This window comes from Nothobranchius furzeri, chromosome 14, assembly GCF_043380555.1.
Source record: "Nothobranchius furzeri strain GRZ-AD chromosome 14, NfurGRZ-RIMD1, whole genome shotgun sequence".
Lineage (NCBI taxonomy): Eukaryota > Metazoa > Chordata > Actinopteri > Cyprinodontiformes > Nothobranchiidae > Nothobranchius > Nothobranchius furzeri.
Window position 1 is genome coordinate 11,386,274 of NC_091754.1, and position 23,003 is coordinate 11,409,276.

General features: G+C 41.9%; 2 protein-coding genes across 2 annotated transcripts in view; one reads left to right on the forward strand and one right to left on the reverse strand.

The window, feature by feature from the left end:
- Positions 1 to 23,003, reverse strand: part of asic4a (acid-sensing (proton-gated) ion channel family member 4a) — a 195,814-nt gene that overhangs the window by 116,329 nt on the left and 56,482 nt on the right. The gene's annotated exons all lie outside the window — the stretch shown is intronic.
- On the forward strand, positions 19,409 to 21,915 carry LOC129164974 (uncharacterized). Its single transcript, XM_054747123.2, has 3 exons — positions 19,409 to 19,505; positions 19,771 to 19,994; positions 20,068 to 21,915. Exon 3 carries the CDS (start codon positions 20,677 to 20,679, stop codon positions 21,625 to 21,627), a length of 951 nt encoding a protein of 316 aa, XP_054603098.1. The 5' UTR covers positions 19,409 to 19,505; positions 19,771 to 19,994; positions 20,068 to 20,676; the 3' UTR covers positions 21,628 to 21,915.

The window sequence follows — 23,003 nt, forward strand, 5'->3', positions numbered from 1 at the left end:
ATAAAAATATGAACAAAAGTTCAGGGAGGCGTCTGCAGAAACACATTTGCAGTATCTTATTTAGACACTAATTCATATTATCACTATAAATCTCTTGTAGGTAAAAATTATGTTAATTTACATTAAAAGGCACATTGACACTTGCAGCATTTTGGAGCAGCCTGTTAAATTGTGAAATCAAATGTCACTTGAACATGGCAGGGCAGCGCTGATGGCTCCTTTCTGCTGGAAACTGGTGATGGTAATGTGCCAAGAAATGTTGCAGTGCACCAAATAAGTGCAAGGAAGGAGAAGGCTTCTGGCAAGCAAACATGGGTGTAAACAATCGGATCCCCTCATTTGCCTCATTTCACGTTACTTTACTCCTCAGGTGGCCTGGAAATCAATCCGGTACGCTCAAATGAAGGATGTCTCAAATCCCAGCTCAGTGCAAGAGGAGGCTTCCCAGTAGAGGCTTGAGCGATTTTGCCAGACCAACATCTTCAGAAATCTTTAGAGAAATAAAAGTTTATTAAAAATTTGAGACCTTATTTGTGACATTTCAGAAAATCTAATGAGTTTCTCTGTTTCTTTGATTGGTTTATTTCTTGTTTAATGGATAAAGGAGAGACATTTGCATTTTTTTTGAAAGGTAAAAGAATAACTTTTTTTAATATAATGAGTTCCAGTAATTTAGATTGGTGCTTGCTTTTAGAACAAAAGGATATCAATAACTGAAGATTGAAAAAAAAAGAATAAAAACAAAACATCCCTGCAGTCTTTAGCTGTGGTCTTTACCTGGGTTGTAAAGCACATGCAGATCTTTGATTATTTACAATGACGGAGACATGTGTTCCTATTTGTTTTGGCCATGTTGAAGTGCAGGCTGCTGTGTCAGCAGTAATAACAGCACACTCTCATTATTACCTGGAAAGCACTTTGCATTATCAGGCCTAACACAACTCTAACCCCTCCTTTCCACCGGAGCCGTCAGCAGCACGTTACTGCAGCAGCACGTCATAGCTGCTGATAGGAACCGCTGTGGTCAACAGAACCTTTTCCACCGGAGCCGTCAGCAGCGCGAGTCTGCCGCGTCTCAGCAGCAGCATGTCGCGGCCCTTACGCGCCGGTTCTATTTTCTACGCGATACGCCTCTGAAACGGGTCAAGTTCGACATTTTTGGGGAAGGAAAGACAGGAAATCGGACGCGGAAACAGAGCGATTAAGCTTCCTGAGATTTTCAGAATAAAGAAACGTACTGCCTTCCAGGTGCTTTACTTTAAAAAAAAAAGTTATCACCTAGCTAGCGGTCTCCTTTGTTTTTCCATAATGGACGACGAAAGATTGATTACTGAAGTGATTACTCCTGCTTGTTGTTATGTTTACTGACGAAGTGGGGTGATTTTGCTAATGTTGCGTGACTTCGTGCTCTGTCGGTGACAGCTGCTCCCATGCTGCTTCGCGTCTCGTGGGAAGGGCCAAGCAGCAGCATACGCGAGCAAGACGTGCTGCTGCAGTAACTTGCTGCTGACGGCTCCGGTGGAAAGGAGGGGTGAAGGTTGGCTTATGCATGACGTGTCCGCGCGGAAAAGTTGTGCCATTTTAACAACCACGCCCCTCCACCGCGCCTCCGCACGGCCCAAACTTTTCGCACCACGCACCTAGGAAATTTTCTAACCACGTGGACGGTCGGACGCGGAAAAATATGGCGGACCGGCAAGAACTACTATGGCAGAGGTTCGTAAATACAGGCTTTTGTATGATTCAGCTCTCAAGGATCACCGTAATCAACATGTTGTTAATAATTCTTGGAGAGAAATAGCTCGCACTGTCGGAAAAGACGAGGACGCTGTTAAAAATGCTGGAATGCCATGTTGTAAACAACAGTAATTTTTACTTCTACTATGGTGTAGTGTTGGATGCATGCTGTAGAGCTCCATGCTGCCCCGTTCAGTTTGGGAGACTATTGGCTCCCCGCAGAGACAAGCCGCATGAACCATAAACGCTGCAAGTTGTGAAGCGCGTTCCATCCGCGAGCCGCATCACCAAGCGGAAAGTGAATGCATCAAGCATAGACCAAGCCTAAGGCATGCGGAGTAAGAGCTGGTCCAGCTGGGCTGTCATCATCAGAAACAGTCACATTTCACACAGGTGAGCCAGGTCACCAGTAGCCAGGGTAACATTAGCTCTGAAAAGGCACAACAAAAAGGCCTCTAAGGAGTGGTGATTTGGAGAAAAACACACAAGAAACATGCGATGTGACCTCATGGAGCACAAGCGTACTGCTCTGATTATTTAGGGTGTGATTTTTTCATAATATCCACATATAAATTGTATGTTTATTTTTCTTCACTCACAGAAAATAAATATTTGATTTTATCACTTAGACTCCCAGTTGGTATCACTTTCATAATATACCACCACAGTTACAGGCTGTATTCACAATTTCAGAGATTTGTTTTAGATTAAAGAGGGACACCATCAGAAAATGTAACTCCTCCCCTAGTCAAGATTTGAAAAATGCCATTAAAGTGGGCGTTGTCAGGAGGCACAGAGTGGCAGGGCCAAGTGTGGGGAATTTCCATCCTGGGAGGGAGGGGGAGTGGGAGGAGACTGTACTAATGACGTGGAATTGTTCCAGCCCCAGTCAATCACAAGTTTAAAATGCAGTGGTCGCTGTTCTGCCACAGGGGGCAGCACTAAGACGTTTTTAGACCTAGATTTTAGATTGAATCAAGTTTACACAAACATGTCAAAAAATGCACAGAAACAGAAAGATAGCATTTGTAAAGACCCAATTATACAGTTAATTAGCAAAAAAAAGTTATTTTGGGGTTTAGTTACTTTTTAAAATAAACTCTGTGAGTGCTATGTAAAAAAAACTAAATCTAAGCAATATGATTTTAGGAAAAGGAGAATATAATTTTGAAAAAATGGTATTTATTAGGGGAGACTTGATTAAATAAACTAATCAAATTAATCAGCGGCATTGTAATAAATTAATCTTGATTAATCACATTTTAATCAACCTGAGAATAATAATAATAATAAGTCTTATGACATATCCACACTTTAATGGGGTCTGTAATCTCAAGGTCTATTTGATTACTTTGGTCTCATCAAAAAGGACATCTCCTCTCGTCTTCTTCCGCCTATCTAGTCTGGGTCGCAGGTGCAGCATCCCAACTAGGGAGTTCCAGACCGTCCTCTCCCCGGCCACCTCCACACCAGCTCCTCCGGTAGGACCCCAAGGCGTTCCTGGGCCAGTTTGGAGATATACTTTCTCCAACGTGTCCTGGGTTGACCAGGAGGCCTCCTGCCGGCAGGACATGCCTGAACCACCTCCCTGGGGAGGCGTCCAGAAGGCATCCTAACAAGATGCTCAAACCTCAACTGACTCCTCTCGATATGAAGGAGCAGCTGCTCTACTCCGAGTCTCTCCCGAATGTCCAAGCTCCTCAACCTATCCCTAAGTCTGAGCCCAGCCACCCTGCAGAAAAAAATAATTTTTGCCGCTTGCATCTGCCATCTTGTTCTTTTGGTCCAAAGCTCATGACCATAGGTGAGGACTGGGTGGTAGATTGACTGGTAAATCGAGAGCCTTGCTTTCCGGCTCAGCTCCTTCTTCACCACAACAGAACAGTTCAGTGTCCGCATCATTGCAGACACTGCCCCAATCAACCTGTCGATATACTGCTCCCTCCTTCACTCACTGGTGAAATAGACCCCGAGATACTTGAATTCCTCCACTTGAGGCAGGACCTACCCCCCAACCTGGAGTTGACAAGTCGCTGTTTTCCAGTCAGGATTCTGGGATTTGTTGAAATATGTTAATATTAGTTTATGTGTTATTGATGAAGTGTAAATGGACATGGAGCATTGTAAATGTTGTGTACTGAACTGAACACTAGGTGGCAGCAGAGCACTGCTAATATATATTAGCCTGGTCAACCAGACTCCTCCTCTGTTTAATTCTGCACAGAGAAAGAGTCTGGGAACTCTCCTATTCAAAGAACCCCACCCCGTGAGAATTCTAACCAAGCCAATCAGCGCTGAGTAGCATACGTCACACACCACAACGCCGAGTTTGTCGAACATGACAACTGAAGCGGAGTTCGCTGCGGCTCTTTCCTCTGGTCTAAATGACTTGGACACAACAAGTAGAAGCGCTAAAAGCCTTTCTTTTAAAGAAAGATGTTTGCGCCGTCGTCAGACTCCATTTTCGACTATAGCTAAAAAACTACAGCATCGCTGACGTCACACACAGCGACGCTCAGTTTCTCATAAACAACAAATACAGCGGCAGAGTTCGCTGTGGCTCTTTCCTCTGTTCTAAATGACTCAAATGTCTTTAAAACAACAAGTAGAAGCGCTAAAAGGATTTCTTCTAAAAAAAAGATATTTTCGTTGTTGCCAGATGCCTTTTTTTTTTTTACTACAACTAGAAAACTACAGCGTTGCGCGGTACAGTCGGGATTTCTGTCTTTTTTCTGATTGGTTATTTTTGAGCTGGCTAGTCCCGCCTCTCATGGTGCTCTTTGCCGAGAGTTACCAGACTCTTTCTCTGTGCAGAATTAAACAGAGGACGAGTCTGGCAGGCCAGGCTAAATACATAGAGAGGTGTGGAGTTCAGGGGAAGTTCTGCTGAGGGTTACAAGATGAATGCTGCGTGTGCTTCTCCCCCCTGCTGTAATAAACTTCATATGGTTAACGGCTGCTTTCTACCAACAACTAGACATAACAGTAAAAAAGTAAATTTATTTTCCTTTCTTTTCTTTGTGAAAACCAATTTGTCATAGTTCATTAAAACTGTAGTTTTAGTTTTGTTTGGAGCACATAAAAAGGTTCATATGGTTGTGTAGCCCAGGCTCTGCAGTTTTGTTGAAGGTGCAGCTTGATATTTACAGGGCATAAGTTTTGATGCTAAACTTTTCCGGCCCCCAATTGGGGGGGCGCTTGGGCTCAAAGGAAAAATTTTAACACATTTATTTTTAAAAATATTAATCATAATCATAATCATAATTAACATGTTAAATTGCCACTCTTATACAACATATATGAATTGGTGCTGAACAAACATGTTCACGGAGAAGATTTGTACATACTGTACTAATGTTTCATGGTCAATTCTCATCACTCAATAATATCTGGATGTGTACTCGGCCCCCTCTCTTTGCAATGGTGGTTCCTACATGATGCATTAAAAATCCCAGATCCAACAACATTCGAGTTGTTTTTTTTTTCCTCAGCTAAAAGCTTGTTTATCTTTTATAAAAAATTAAAGTATTTATAAACTCCAGCGAGACTCTTCTTTAGATTTCACAGGAAGCAAATTAAACAAGGAAATTAATTAAATAAAAGTATGCATGCATCACTTAAGCTCTAAACCAACCAGTGGCTCTTTCCCAACATTGGTTACGCAGTTATGCTACGAGGCTGAAGGGACACATTTGATTAATTTTTTTTAAAAATAAAAAACACAAGGTGTTACTTCCCCCTTATCAACCCACAAACATTCCTCACACTGAATCTCGTTTAACACCTGTTGCTGGCACATGGATGACTTGGATGTACTGCATTAAATATCATGGTAAATGTATCTTCTTGCTGCTTTTTGGTTCCTGTAAGTTTCCCAGAGTATTGCGAGGATTTACTGCAGTTCAAATGAGATGACACTTTCAAACAGCCAGCTGATCCTCTCATTGGAAAATATATTTTACATTTGTTGACAAGTGCTTTAGACGGCTTTCAAAATGCTAATTAGTGATATTGATCCAACAGAACGCTGTTTAAAAACAAGAAGCAGTCTCCCACGATGCATTCTGCTGTGAAAGCGTGCCAGCTAACTGCTTTTGTGAAGGGCATTTCTCCCTGAAAGCCTCGATGATATAATGCCCGCTTTGTTTGAGTGTGAAGGGGTGATTTGGGGGAGTGGATAGGACTGACAAACATTACTCCTTTACGCTCCTCCATTTCTTTTTCTCTGTTCTCTCCTCTTTGATCACAGCTAACGTCCGCCCGACTCTTTCAGGTTAAAATTGGTGTTGCTTTCAGCTCTAATGGCCGAATGACTGACAGGTCAGTGGCGAGAAACAAATGTGCGCCTTCATCGTGCGAGGCATCCACATAAACACTCGGCAACCCCAGGGCCACGCTTTGAATTGCTAATTTTCTCGAGACGACGGCGACAGGGAACAGGTTTTCAGGGGGGAAACCATTGGTGTTGCAAAGTATACCCCTGCGTCTATTTACAAAGTCATCAATTCAGTGCCCCCCTCCCCCTCCCCCACAGCTCTCAGACAGAATGGACAGTTTTCTGTTTCCAGCAACATTGATCAGCCTTTGAGCAGCTGGACCTGTGAATATTAGACAGAAAATGATTGGCGAGGCTCGGAGAAACAGCTCAACACTGAGAAACTTTGATTGACTTCCCTGGGGAGGACAATACTTGCAGGTCTGTGTTGATGTACTAACCCAAAAGGCAGCTGGAGACAGGTACATGTGTGTGTGTGTGTGTGTGTGTGTGTGTGTGTGTGTGTGTGTGTGTGTGTGTGTGTGTGTGAAGCTGAGGAAAAGAAGCAACAAAAGGCCAAAACAGGAGATGGTGTGATGTCGAGCCCACTCTGCGTGGGAGGTAAACGAGTGTTTTCTATTCTGGGTGGAGTGGAAGGCTGTCTTGTGTTCTCATATATTTGAGGCCAAAGCTCCAACGTCACCTCAGAAACACCAACATCTCACAAACCAAATCTATAAAAAAAAAAAAACACAATAAGACGTAACTATTTAAATGAAAATGACGACTTGTGGCAGTGGGAGTGACCTGCAGCTTATGGCAGAGGGATCCCTTTGTGACACGGCTTGCCTTCCATACTTGTCCACCGTGAACACACCGACATGACATGTGTTACTTTAAATTCAGCCTGACTTCACAGAAATGCAGTTATCCAAGATGTCAGCGTCAGATAAAATAAACTACATGATGAAGATTGATGTCATGATTTCCAAACATCCCAAAAGATTCTTCAGGTTTTAAAGTTCACGTCAGTGTCTCACTAATAAATCAGCATTTCTCTGTCTGTCTGACCGTTCCTCCTCTGTCTTGACAACCATTTGTCTCTTTCATGTCAAACTTGGCATCTGTGCTGCTGGAGACTCAGGTGAGAGCGGCTTCAAGTCTGAGGACAGTCCAAAGAACTATGGTGTCACTTTGGAGAGGTTTCTCCTGTTCTGGGTTAGGAAGGGTTTAAGTAAGGGTCCATCCAAAATAAAAACATTAATCTCAGCATCCACACTGAGGGATTAACTCAGTCATAAAACCGAGCGTTTGTCTTTTTATTACCTTAATCTATCTGCTGAAATGTCTCCTCAGCCTTCATTGGTGTAGCGATTCAATCAGCTGTGTTCACGATCTAAAACATGGAGGAATCGTGTGCTGGGAGCAGACTCCAGCACTAGCATGTTGGCTCTTCTTTCCAACATGGAGCGACCCGGACACTCTGAAGTTGCAAGTGCTGTATTCTGGCCACAGGGGGCGGTGGGGCTCTGCGTGACATTTCATTAGCCCGGTAAAGGGTCATTTTAGCACATAGTGGCTCAAGAAAATGATTAAAAAATATTTAAAAAAAATCTGCACCGTGTGTGTGATCAGAAACTTGCCGACATGACTCAACCAAGAAAAATTACATTTTGTTGTACTATTTCAAAATAATAGCAGCTTTTACATTAAAATATGAAAAACAAGATTTAATTTCTCTATGTGAATCTGTACATGTTTAATTATGGCCAGAGGGAAGGTGGGGATGGGATCCACGCTGTCTGACATCAGAGACCCTCAGCTTTACAGCTAAATGTTCTTTCAGACGAACAATTAGTGATTTTTACTGCACTCCCTTGACCGGCGGCCCTCTCAATCTTTCCCCTGGATTCACCACCTTAAAATGTGTAAAAGGAGCCTGAGTCGGGACGTTTTGTCATGATTTTTGACTCTTCTCCAACTTGTTCGGTGCAGTTTACTATTAATTATTTATTTTGTGAAACAGCATTTGGAAAATGAGGAACTGGTGGCTTCAGTTACCTGCTAAACTGTAATATTTGCTAAATCTTTATTTTATTTTTGCACCGATTAATGCTTTAAAGAAGTTGTGTCCAAATTTTAACAACAATTTCAAAGCTTTCATAAAATTTATTTATTTTCATAAAATACCCCCCCCCCCCCCCCAAAAAAAAACTCCTTTCTGAGTATTTTGTGGTACATAAAATAAAAGACAAACAATAAAACTATATATTTTTAAAGTGTTTAACAGCTTTATCTTTAAGATGTAAATGTCTGTGGGCTTTTGAATGCACCACACTTGCATCTTAAGTCAAGGTGTTGCTGCTTATTTCCACCCACTGCTCTTGTTTAATTCAAAAACACACCTGACATGTGACATATGGGGAAAGTGTCACCGCACTATGAGCACCAACACAATAAGTCATTCTAATTGACTCAATATATAATTCCTATATTTATCGAGCAGGAAAAAAAAACAATCCCAAGCAGGGCGAGGCTCACCAATTGCTCAAACGATGCATTTACTGCTGGACCTTTCAAGGCCAACACACAGGCATCTCTTTAGTTTATGCTCCCTGCCTGGCTCCACATGGCCTCAAATGGTGCCACTGAATGCAGGACTGGAGATGCAGGGAGAGACTCGGAGTCTTTGTACTGCCAGAGCTCTGTTGTTACATGGTGAGAACTAATGGAGCAAATAGAGACTCTCCAAGGTTTGCCAGAGTGGAAGAGGAGATATTTGCTAGTATTTGGCTCTAGTGAAAGTGATATTTGCCTTTAATCAAAAATCCTGAGTGCAGGCAGCAGAGATAAACAGATTTAATGACACCTCAAAACCAACCATTTTAAGATGTAGCTTAAAACTACAGAATATCACCGTTGGCCCTGTAGAATAGCTAAATTAAAACAAAGTTATTGTTTTGCATTTTATTTTTAACTGTTTTTGGCAGGGCCGGCTTTGCCGACAGGCGACACAGGCGGCCGCCTGGGGCGCCATCTGATGGATAGGGCGCAAAAAAAAAGTTTATTACATTTATGTTTGTAATATGAAATGCACTCTCTACATTACTCAAAATTCCCCTCTGACATGACATGAAATTAAAACATCAATATTTAAATTGTAATGATCTGGCTGCATGACAGCTCCCGCCTGGGCCACCGCTCCGATTTGACCGTTAAGGGTGCCGTAGATCATGTGCGTGCATGGGCAGCACCGTAGAAGGACATCCTGTTGTCGTCGCGTTTAAACTTTTGATATTTTACAATGAAAAGAACACCTAAGCCATCGGGATCAGCATTCCGAAAGTGAAGGAAGGAGGAAGAAAAAAGCGGGCCCAAAGCAGAGGTATGTAGACTTTACAAATTTGGCAAAGGAACTTTTTGCTTTACCATTTTAGCTAACTGCCATGCACGGTCCACGGACGGACCCTCGCTAGCTGTTTACATACACAATACTGTATCTCATAACTTTAACCAATTAAGTTTACATTTGAATCTTCGTATGCAATGAGACAATATCTGCAGCCATGACAGGCACCTGTGGACACTACGGGGGCGGGACTGTCTTTACACCTGTTAAATCTCACTGTGATCATGAAGAATGGAAGATTTTTTACTGGGTTTTGTAGCTTGATTGCAGCCTTTTATGAACTTAGTTTCAAGTTTTAAGTACGCATACAATACGAATTTAATATTTGTATGTCAGAAGAACGCTAGGTGTGGGTGTAGCAAAATTTCAACTTTGTTCTTCACATCGGGCGGGCGGCACCGCCGCGGCTGTGGCGGGGACTCCCCCGCTGCCGCCGGGCCCGGTGGGGAGTGAGAACTGCCTAAACACAGCATGACATCTTATGCTGTCTCTTTCTTGTTTTCGCTGCAGCATCTTCTATCCAGGCATCACGCAGCAGCAGCACATTTACTGAGCTACAGTCTCAGCATCTAGAACCAGGTGAGTAAGTTACTTGTTAGGCTATTTGTAATCAGCAGTAGAAACGGACTTTTTCAAATTAAACAGCTTATCACATATGATATGCAAAATTAATTTATTTAAATCCACACCAGCCACTTGTTTTTGGCACAATCAGTGCAGCATTGATTTAGCATTGAGAATATTAAATAATCTGAACATACACATCGGAAATCGTCTCCTTAAGATGTTATTGTCATTTAGGCTGTAAATTTGTAAAAAAGGATGGACATTAGTTTTTGTGACATAGTGAGTCATCTTCAAGGTATAAAGGTTCATACCCTGAAGAATGTGGTACCGAAACGCGTCGGCGTTTCCTTGTTTAATAAATGAAATCCTCAGAGTGCCTCAGATCACCGGATCTTCTTCCTCATGTTCTACAATTTATTTGATGCTGAAGAGCACCTGAGAGTGAGACATAAGTTTTTTCAAATATTCCCCAAGGATGCACTCACTTCCACCTGTTTTTGATAATTTTATTCATGTTTTCATAGAACAGATTAAAAAAAGATCAATAAAATAAAAAGTCCAGTAACATGAAAAATAATGAAAAGCATCACTGCACATGACCGAGGATTATTGAACATGAAAGTGGCACTGTTCTTAATTCATGCATCAGAGGGTTAAGTTGCTTTGTGTGTGTGTGTGTGTGTGTGTGTGTGTGTGTGTGTGTGTGTGTGTGTGTGTGTGTGTGTGTGTGTGTGTGTGTTTATATTCTCACAGAAGAAGAACACAACACCAGCAGACTCAGTGCTCCAATCCAACAGCCTGAAGAGACATCATCATCAGCTTCAACAGATGTCTGTGAACATGTATGAGCTGCTGGCCCCATGGATCCTGCTGACTGGCCACAGCAGTTGAACAAAATGGAAAGTAGAACTTTCTTTATGATGAAACTTTGATATTTGAGTTTTACTTTTGATTCAGCAGTTTAATGCTGCTTTTGATTTTGCATCTCCCCCCCCCCCCCCCATGACATTTGCACAACATTTTGAGTTGTTGGTTATTGTAATATTCTCAGGTTACTTATCTTTCAAGCTTACATTTATTCTTCAGGCTGTTGACTTTAAAGAGTTGTTGTGTGAATATTTAAAATAAAAAATAGTAACTAAGGAATAACTGTGGAGTTGCTTTTTCCAATGGGTGGGTGGACTTGGGTTTGGGTGAGAGGCATGCAGGCACGGGGGTGGGGGGGGGCGCAAATGGGCAGTCTCGCCTTGGGCACCAAATTACCTAGAGCCGGCCCTGGTTTTTGGGCTGATTTGAAGAAATGATGAACAAGAAAGACTAGACTTAATAAAAACCTAAAAAGAGACAAAACCTCCAAATTCAGAAAATTCGTCACATTGATTAAGGTTTGTTGATAAATCAACACCCATCCGTTTTCATATGCTTATCCCTCCTTCTTTTGGGTCTCCTCTGAGTTGGACATGACCAGAAAACCTCACCAGGGAGGCATCCTAACTAGATGCCTGAGCCACCTCAACTGGCTCCTCTCGATGTGGAGGAGCAGCGGGTTTACTCCGAGCCCCTCCCGGATGATTGAGCTTCTCACCCTATCTCTAAGTGAGAGCCCAGCCACCCTGTGGAGAAAACTCATTTCAGCCGCTTGAATCCGCGATCTTGTGATAATGAGCCATTATTTTCATATTTGATTCATGATTTATATTTTTCTGAATATTTTAGGGATGTTTTCTGTTTTAGAAAACATTTAGGAAATTTTGGCAGTTTTGAGTAATAAATTTCCTTTACATTCGTGTAATCAAAACTGTTTTAATCAAACAAGTGAGCACACCTATCTTGCAGGTAGCTTTAGTTGTTTTATTTCTTAATCATTTTTATCTATCTATCTATCTATCTATCTATCTATCTATCTATCTATCTATCTATCTATCTATCTATCTATCTATCTATCTATCTATCTATCATCTATCTATCTATCTATCTATCTATCTATCTATCATCTATCTATCTATCTATCTATCTATCTATCTATCTATCTATCTATCTATCTATCTATCATCTTGCACCTGTGTGGGTGTGATGATGAATGGATGATGTTTTGCTGCAGCCTTGAGTTGGACAAACCAAACTCTGGCTCTACAGGGCATTTTTGATTTCTCCAACCGTCTTGAAGGTGCAGATATCTGTTATAACTTTACCAGTGGATGAACTTGAATTTACAAGCTGCTCTCAAGGGGCTAAAAATATTAAACTTACTAAACAATGCAGTAAAACTGGGATTATATTAAATTGTTAATCAATCATCTAAAGTAGCAGGTCCCAAACTTATTTAGCCGCGCACCTCCTTCTATGTCCCGATTATGTCGACGCACCCCCCAGCCCCCACACCAGTGCGTAGCTATGGGGCTAAATATATAGAGTGCCCAGGTAGCACACGAACAATGCAATTTAGCGACTTCTCTTCAAGCAGGAACATTTAACCTGTGGCCAGAGGTACGCTCCCTCCTTCCTTCTGCTCCGATGTAAACCTGAAATGGTCACCTGCTTGAGCGTGATCAAAGGTCTCTAATGGGGCTTTCTGAAGAGCCTGGAGTCATGAAGTTCTGGATTTTGCCTCAGACTGGCTCCTGGCTGTTCTGGCTGAATCAGCGCTCCTCTGTCACATGGACTAACAAGCAATCCTGGGGGTGGGGTCCATAACTGGGGAGATTGCTCTGTATTCATGATCCCTAAACAGAAGCTTCTATTTTAATTTTGTGAAATGTTGTTGTTTTAAAATCACTTAAATATGCTTTAATCACAGAGAAGGCTAGCTATAGCTATATCTGCTTCCAGCACCTGCTGAAATGTTCTGACGGTGGGTGCAGAGGAGTTGGCCCTCTGTCTGAATCATCGTGGCGCAGCTCAGTGAAAGGCTGAGCAGAGCATGCTTTTTTGTCAGGGCTTCTCGTTAGGTGCTATTTCAGCCAAATTTCTTAAATCACTCACTCCAGCATGCTCTTCTGCACCCACTGGCTGTGGTTTTACTGGATTGCGTCTGTGACATGTGACAGACTTGCTCCCACAGCCATTACACTTTTCACCTTGCGCACCCCCTAGCGGCGGCTCGTGCACCCCCAGGGGTGCCTGATTCATGCTTCTGCGTCAGTGCGGAGACACACACGCCATTTTTCGTCCTTGTGGGCCTGCTGGAGAGCCCCGCAAGGACGGACGGAGTCGAGCTCTCTTTTCTAAACATCCGTCCGTCGAGACGGAGAACGCAAGCTTGTGATTGGTCAGGGCACCGCTGTCTACACCGCCACCATTGTGCCCTCAAAAGCATAAAGAGAGCCAAGAATAAATAGCGGCAGACACGAAGAAGCTTGAAGAATACCTCGCAAAAAAACTCTAAAAATATGAACGTTTAATTCTCCCGTGACTGGAGGAGTGAAAAGATGGGCAGCAAGCCTTTTATTTGTGGACGGAAATGACAGGAAATGTGGGTTTAGAGGTGGCGAGCCCATGAAAAGGTGGAGGAGAATGAGAGACAAATTTGTCGGTGTTAAAAAGTCTCTTATATACAAAAAACACAATATAAACACACTATCTTTGACCGGATACATGACAGGATACCACAGAACAACGCTACGCCCTCTGTTGTCCTGGCGGGGAATTGCTTTGCAACACTCCCCAGGAGACGGAGAAGTATGAGGGCTATCTCCATCCGTGCGTGTCTCCCTGTTGGAGCGATGGAGAAGCATGAATCAGGCTTTAGGGAATCCCGGTCTAGCATTAATGAATGCTTTCCAACAGTCTTTCATTGAAAAGATTATCTTTCAAAATTATGGCATTAGTGCAATTTTGGCCAAATCTTGCAAAATAAATAAATAAATAAAATAAAATAAAAAAACATAGTGCAACCAATTAGTGCTCAAACTATGGCATGGGGAGGAGTCAATGCATGCATTTTAGTGTATGCATGACAGTTACTGCTATTTTTGTAGTTTCAGAGGTTGATTAAATGTGGTAGCCCTTTTGACGATAATTAAAATGTGCTGCTATACGCAGAAATCCACAGCTGTTCCTCAGAGGGCACCATCTAGAGGCATAAAAATATACTGCAGCCTAAAGGAAGGAGGCCAAGGACTAGTGAGTGTGAGAGCCACTGTCTAGGATGAAACATCAAGATCCATAAGTACATCAAGAATAAGTCCCCAACAGATGACGTGCTCAGTGAATATCTCAGACAATGGTGAACAGAGGAGGAAATGCTGGAAATACCATTGTGAGAGGACAACCCCCCACATGGGATGCACCACCGACAGATAACTGAAAGGGCTGATATCAAGAAATCCTACCAATGGCTAGAAAGAGCTGGTCTGAAGGACAGTACAGAGGGTGTGAGGTGCTGGCAGGGAAAGCATGCTATGCCACAACCAAATGGCTGACATCGTGTACAGGAACATCTGTGCAGAGTATGGACTGGAAGCTCCAAGGTCGCAGTGGGTAACACCCCCTAAGGTGGTTGAGAAAGAGAGAGCCAAGCTCCTTCAGGACTTCCAGATCCAGACTGACAAAATGGTGATGGCGAACCAACTGGACATTGTGTCATGATCTGCCCCGGCCTCCCTGACTGTGTCGCTCCCAGAGGTGGAGAGTACTAAAATTTCCTACTTAAGTACGAGTACCAGTACTTTGATAATTTTTTACTCAATTACAAGTAAAAGTACTTGCCTAAATTTTTACTCAAGTAAAAGTAAAAAGTATTGTACATAAAATGTACTCAAAGTAAAAGTTACTTAGTTACATTTTTGTCTGCGTAAAGATGGTTACATCAGTGAAAACCACAACACCAGTTCACAACGCGCTCGTGTGTGCACGCACACACAGTTTGTTGGAAGGATTTCTATCCAATCAGTCAGAGCAGGACATGCACATTGATTGGACGAGGTTTTTCTAGGATTGTACGTTTCACTTGTGATTAAAATTATTCTTTATTTTGAAAAACTAATGTTAATTTTTAGATGCCATCAGTATGTGAGGTATCTCAATGTTCTCATGACAAAACTCTAACATGAGACTGTGCTCTAACCTGTCACATAACAAGCTAAATGAACGTCAAACAGACCGTATGACAGCTGTTCACGTTGGCCCTGCCCTACTTTACCTCTACATTACAGTTCCTTTATCCATGTCCATCCTAGAGCTCCTCTCTGACCTTCATGTTTATTTAGAGCAGCTGATTTTTAAAGTTAGCAGAGTTCATCTTTGGAAGTGGGTTCACTCACTCATTTAAAGATATCAGCCAGAGGCAAAATTCATTTGAACAGCATGTGTAAATGTGTATTAAAACCTTAGATGAAAAAGATTTTCTGGATTTTGACGGCTGGAATTGTAAGAAAATCTGATGTTTGTGACCGGCGCGGGAAAAACAGAAACTAACTTCCGGTCTAAGCCCTGGGCAGCTGGTGACGTTTCACATGGAGCTCTGCTGAAACAGCTGCAGTAAACAACGCCTGACTCCGGTGTTTCTGCGTTAGCGTTATAGCAGAGAACAGTGTGTCATCAATCAGATGTAGCTAGTGAAGCCTCTGCTAGTCGGTCAGATTTGTTTATCTCTGGGATACGGCGACCAGAACGGATATTGGATTACCGGAAAAGTTCAACCGAACTCTGACCCCGCCAGCTGGATATCACTACCAGAGGTGCAGACATGTTTTAGACCGTTTGACTCAGAAGACCTGCGACCCGATTTGGACATAGGAGGATTCTGTTCATCTTCAGAACCAAAATCGGTACAGTTTGTTTACTTTTCTTAAATATTTTATTTCTGTGCTCCACTGGGAGCTCTAAGCTGACGAGTTCTCAGCTGCCCTTAGCTCCATCATGTGTCCCAATAAAGTTCAGTAATCTACAGTTTTACTGCTGTGTGTATTTATTGATATAACTCTGGAAAATATTTAATTTAACCGACAATTTATCAGAATAAATCTTCCTGATGCTGGAGTAACTCCTTAGCTCAACTCGTTGTTTGCACTAATCCAGGATGTCATGGAGGTTCTAATGTTGAAATATAGAGATCATCTTTTAGATTATATCTGTGTGTGTGTGTGTGTGTGTGTGTGTGTGTGTGTGTGTGTGTGTGTGTGTGTGTGTGTGTGTGTGTGTGTGTGTGTGTCATAGCTTTCCCAAAGGACTTGTTCTTTCCTTACCGGAGCTAACACGGTCAGCAGTTTTGCTGCAGTCATGCTAACAGGACTCGTCTGGAGTCCAGAAGTAGCGGTGCAGTTCTAGATGGATTTATAGATGTAGGTTATTATTTTAGATCAGACCTGTTATTTAAAAATGCGTGTAGGACACGGACACATGGCTCAGACCTTTTGCTGCAGCTGTAAACACAATTTTACGTTGTTATTATTAGGAGCATGAAAGTAAACAAATAAACAAATAGCAGTGATCCACAATACTAGCATCAGCAGCTAGCTTGTTTTACGTGCTGGAGTGACGTATGCGAATCACAGTTCTTCACTGTCTGGAGGAGAGGATTTGGATTTTCTGTAATGATTTATGAAAAAAGTCCTTAACAGAATAAAAACTGAACCCAGTACATGTTTATTTAGATGGTAAAGTGTAGTTATTTTGCATTTCTACAATTTTAATGCCGAGCCAATACCTTTAACCCTTCACCACTGAAATCAGTTTGTTCATTCCAGTCCTCCTAAATAATCCTCCAATCATCCAACTGGAATCCTTAAGGGTCCCGTAACATCCATCCTGTCAGAATAGGCCTTGGGCCCAAAATCTGAGCACGTGTCCGGCCCGGTCCGAAAAGCTTTTCAGGACTCTCTGGCCCGACCCGAGCCCAAGCCCGACTTTTTTTAACCAACTAAATGAAAACAAAGTGCGTCAATCCTGACCAATGTGTTAAAAGACGTGCAGGATCCGATCAATTTGTTTTTCCCTCATTTACCGTCACGGAGATAACGGCACAGGCTCTGGTGGTAATCAAGTTAAATTTGATCTCTTTCCAACAATTTTCACAAGAAAACAGAACAGTCAAAAGCAGGGCTTGTGTTGACCGGATAGTTCCCGTATTTGATCGTTTATTTTGACAGAGAATAGAAAGAATTACCCCGACGCATGCAGATGAACTGACATTTTATTTGTTACGCACATCGCAGATGTAGCTAAATCACCCAAGAAAAGATTCCCTTCTCAACATCTGAGCTGGACACTGCTCAGCGCAGCTCGCTGTCAGCGCATATGTGCACAGCGAGCTGAAGTTGTGGAGATTGGCTTGGAGCGCGTCGCAGAACCAGAGCGCATGCGGGAAGGTTCCTCCCACTGAAGCGAGTGTTTTCCAAACCCTGTCTCTCAGAGAGACTTGTCACTTAGAAAATGTTCTCTGATTATGAAACTTTGACTGAATAGTGCTTGTTCCTGTCTCCAATGTGGTGATGCATCCAGGAGCCGTCCGAGGAGAATCCCAGAATCTCACATCCTCTTCAGCTCATAAGCGCCTACGATTACGCACAAGCGTGACCCATCAACCCGGTCTCACAGTAAGACCGGGTTGGGCCTGTTCAGGTTTACGCAGACAATCTTTACATAGAATTGACTTACAGATATAAAATTAATTCAGTAAAATATAAAGCATTTTATTTAAATATCCATTCATTATTTTACAAGCACAGAGAGCTGCATCAGATGGATGGAAGAGCCGCGGGTTGCCGACCCCTGGTATAGCCTATAAAATGACACGTTGAGGACGCAAACTCAATACATCTCTTTTACTGTGACGTAATAATTTCTCTGAGTTTTGCGGTTGCGGGCGGGAGTAGACATGCACGCTGCGGGTGCGGGCGGTAATGGTCAGAAATTCAGCGGGAGCGGGCAGGAGCGGGATGAAGAAAACAGTCCCGCGCAGGGCTCTACTGTTTCAATTTTTTATGAATTCGATTCAAAATAAAGGCGCCCGGCCTGGCCCGTGTCCGAAGTAATAGTGATGTGTCGGTAGCGAACGAACCGGCTCCAAGAGCCGGCTCTTTGAAGTGAACGACGGGAGCCGGCTCGTCATTGGGAGCCGTCTCCTACCCTCTTGCTTTGGTGAAAGCTACAGGCGATTGGTCAACATGTGTAACTGCGTGTCCAGACTGTCCACACACAGAGCAGTAGGGACGGGGAAGAGGGAGGATCAGACTCAGACACACAGCAGAGCACATGCGGGTGGAGGGAGACGAGAGTGAATGAGGAGGAGGAAAAAGGCGAGCGAGAGAGAGGAGAGTGCGACGAAGACGGTGAGAAAATGAGCGCCAGCAGTCGGAAAGTGGAGATTTCTTAAAGTGTTCCGTTATTAAATCCATAGAAATGATAAATATTTTATGTATTGCATTTATTTATATTAGTAAATCATTTTACATATAGTTTTGCATTATTTTGATTATAAATGTACTCTACGCAACAGAAAATCTGAGGAGCCACTTGGGAGCCGGAAGAGCCGACTCTTTTTGGTGAGCTGAGCCAAAAGAACCGGCTCTCTAAAAAGAGCCGGAATTCCCATCACTACGAGGTAATTACACAGTCGTTGGCCCGAAGCCTGGCCCTCGGGCCAGGCCGACCCGAGGGCCTAGGGCTTCAGTGCAGGGCTCTCTACTTGGGAGCCCAGGTGTTACTAGAACTAATGGTGTCTCCCCACCAGCATGAGCCTCCAAACTGTGAAGGGTGGTCTCCAAACATGAACTTTAAATTCATGCATTCATCTCCTCTTGTAACACATGATTTAAAAGGTTTGTATCATGATATGTTACACCTCCCAGACAAAAGATAGGTCCAATATAAGATAAAACATTATCATAAACACTGCAGAGACGTCATTATTTATGAAATATAAATTATTTTCCTGAGCCGTTACTTCAGCCAAGATATAGGATGCATGGATTTGATGAAACCATGCTGTCTCATGCAGTCCTATATGTGTAACACACACACACACACACGCACGCACACACACACACACACACACACACACACACACACACACACACACACACACACACACACACACACACACACACACACACACACTGCAGCACGAATCATTTGAATGACTAACACTGAGCTGCTTTTGTAATAATTTATTCTCTTATTCTGGAGTAAAATAAAGAAACAAGCTCAATCATCACATATCTGTGGCATCAAGGAGCATCTTCTGAGTTCAAACACAGGGATGGAGCACAATGTTTACACCTGAACAGTATCAGGATTAACTCACAGAGACCTGCAGGTCTTCTGTTTTATGAGCAAAGCGCTGAGAATCCGCTTGTTATGAGCGCTAAACGTTATTTTGCCGCTGCCGTGCGGAGCGGTAGAGAAACACGTTTCAAACACGGAACCGAGTCTGGTTACCGAACCGAGCAGAATTCCGATGACGTCACACCGGTGCGCGAAGGTGCGGGTCCCAACCAACAGGTGAGGAGGGAGAGAGGAGGTAAACAGCGAGTGGATCACAGGGATTGAACTGATGTTTTTGAGGAAACCTGCGGTAAAAATGGCTGTTCTTGTCAGGTACTGGGTTTGTGGGTTCACATTTCCTCTTCACAGGTTGTTGGAGGGCTAGGGAGACTCATAAGGAGACTCCATCCAGCTAATTACCTCGGCTGCAGAGTCACCCTGCTCACCTGCAGCCCATCATGTAATTAGACGGGAGGAATAAAGGAGCCAGTGAATCAGCCACTCAGCGCCAGATTGTTAACGTCCAGCCACCTGAATCTGTTCCTGTTATCTGATCTTATTCTAGTCTGTTCCCTGAAACCTCTGTCTGTCATCACAGGATTCCTAGAACCCGTTCTGGATTACATCTTTGTGTGGAAGTCTCATACCAGCCTCTGCAGCTCCCGGATCTCCCTAACCACGGCTGAATCCTCCCTGGCTCTGTTCTCCTCCCGTGCGTCTCCTGTTCACCCTCCAACAACCCGTCTCACTGCTCCGAACCTCCACATCTGCAGCCCCGGCACCGGGCTCACCTCTCCCACGCTCCGCTACAACCAAATCTCAGTAAGAACTCTCCCCACTATCTACATAAATATCTCCCCGTCCCGATCATCATTTGATGTGTTATTTCTTCCAGTGATCCAATCTCTAGCTCCGGAACCAGCCCATCCCTGCCAGCCTCCGCTCACCTCTAATAAACTATTTTTTTACTACATCTCCTGGTCTCTTGAGAGTCATCTTGTATGTGGGTCAAATATCTAAATGGAGAAACCATGACAGTTCTCATTATCACGGGTGTACCCCCCCCTTTAGACGTGGCGCTCATGCAGGTGTCTCTTTCTGTTCTGACGCTGCTGCACGTAATATTTTTAATTTATTAAGCCTACAATTTTTTTTACTCCGTAACGGATATGATTAAAAATGTAGCGAATTACAATTTTTTAAAAACTTACTCAAGTAAAAGTACAGATTTTAAAAACGACTTAAAAAGTATAAATATACTAAAAAGCTACTCAATTACAGTAACGTGAGTAAATTTAATTCGTTACTTTCCACCTCTGCACATAAAGGAGATGCAAACCAGACCACGGCATGACGATGACGTCACAAAGGAACAACGCTGTCTGAGTCATTTGGAATCTTTAGCCAGAGACGACCAGTTTGCTCTACTGACTGTCCTTCACTCAGTGCGTGGTTCTTGTGTTATTGAGCAGTTTCAGTCAATAACTGTCTACTTCTAATCAAAATGCCTGGACTACAAAATTATCGTATACCCAAAAACGAGCCGGTTCATCAGGAAAATTCTCAGCTTAAGGAAAAAAATGCTGATTTAATGCTTGAGACTAAACATCTGAGGGAACAAGTGATGGATCTTAGAAAAAAGCTTTCTGAACAACTGGTGGCCACCAGAAATATGGAGAGCAAATGGCGGGCGAGCGACACATCTCTGCAAAAGGAGAAATCTGAAAGGTCATTACTCCAGTCCAGATACACTGAAATGTGTCTTCAAAATGACAAGCAGTTCACGGAAATTAAATACCTCAGGAAACAACTTTCCAATGAAGTGGAGGCCAACAAAATGATGGAAGAGAAATACCGTAAGTCCAGAGATCTGGCTCAGACCTACCACAGCAAAATGGCTCAGGAAAAGTTTAAAAGAGATGTCGAGATGACCGTTTTAAACATAGGTCAACAGAATTTATTGTCTGCTATGAATAACCTCGAAGGCAAACCTTCCAATGAATCTGCCGGCGGGGCTAAGCTGCAGAAACAGCAAAACAAGACTTTGAAACAGGATTTTAACAACAGAGAGGCTAAACTGTGTTACAAGCCACTAAAAACTTTAGGCCACCACAATCTGTCAGACGGAGCGCAAAGCTCCCCCAAGACTGTCCAACTGCACACGCCATTGGAAATTCAGAAAGGTAAAAGAAAAGCAGAATGCATTTCATACGACGTGGCCACGGCACTGAAAAAGCGACCAAAGATTCAGCTAGACGAACCACGGGATTGCACCAAGCTTACCTGGAATAAGTACAAAGAGCACTACAGATCAAATGTTAATATGCCTGAGAGCAAAAAACGTAAGAGGGAAGATGAGACTCCATCTGCAGATGAAGGTAAAACAGCTACGTTTACAACTGAGAGAGAGGAATACATTTTTAAAAAACTGAAGAGAAACCAAGAAAACGTTTAAAGACACAGCGGCTGTCGTTTAAAGACTGGCCTCATAGTCTTTACTCATATTAGTTTGACGTATACTAGTCTTTACTTATACTAGTCTTTACTCATATTAGTTTGACGTATACTAGTCTTTACTTATACTAGTCTTTACTCATATTAGTTTGACGTATATTAATATTAGTCTTTACTTATACTAGTCTTTACTTATACTCGTCTTTACTCATATTAGTTTGACGTATACTAGTCTTTACTTATACTAGTCTTTACTCATATTAGTTTAAAGTATACTAGTCTTTACTTATACTAGTCTTTACTCATATTAGTTTGACGTATATTAATATTAGTCTTTACTTATACTAGTCTTTACTTATACTCGTCTTTACTCATATTAGTTTGACGTATACTAGTCTTTACTTATACTAGTCTTTACTCATATTAGTTTAAAGTATACTAGTCTTTACTTATACTAGTCTTTACTCATATTAGTTTGACGTATACTAGTCTTTACTTATACTCGTCTTTACTCATATTAGTTTGACGTATACTAGTCTTTACTTATACTAGTCTTTACTCATATTAGTTTAAAGTATACTAGTCTTTACTTATACTAGTCTTTACTTATATTAGTTTAAAGTATACTAGTCTTTACTTATACTAGTCTTTACTCATAATAGTTTGACGTATACTAGTCTTTACTTATACTAGTCTTTACTCATATTAGTTTAACGTATATTAATATTAGTCTTTACTTATACTAGTCTTTACTCATATTAGTTTAAAGTATACTAGTCTTTACTTATACTAGTCTTTACTTATATTAGTTTAAAGTATACTAGTCTTTACTTATACTAGTCTTTACTTATATTAGTTTAAAGTATACTAGTCTTTACTTATACTAGTCTTTACTCATATTAGTTTAAAGTATACTAGTCTTTACTTATACTAGTCTTTACTTATATTAGTTTAAAGTATACTAGTCTTTACTTATACTAGTCTTTACTCATAATAGTTTGACGTATACTAGTCTTTACTTATACTAGTCTTTACTCATATTAGTTTAACGTATATTAATATTAGTCTTTACTTATACTAGTCTTTACTCATATTAGTTTAAAGTATATTAATATTAGTCTTTACTTATACTAGTCTTTACTCATATTAGTTTAACGTATATTAATATTAGTCTTTACTTATACTAGTCTTTACTCATATTAGTTTAAAGTATACTAGTCTTTACTTATACTAGTCTTTACTCATAATAGTTTGACGTATACTAGTCTTTACTTATACTAGTCTTTACTCATATTAGTTTAACGTATATTAATATTAGTCTTTACTTATACTAGTCTTTACTCATATTAGTTTAAAGTATATTAATACTAGTCTTTA

What these genes read in the sequence shown, in the direction of transcription:
- LOC129164974 (XM_054747123.2), top strand. Translation starts at nt 20,677, where the DNA reads ATGCCTGGACTACAAAATTATCGTATACCCAAAAACGAGCCGGTTCAT.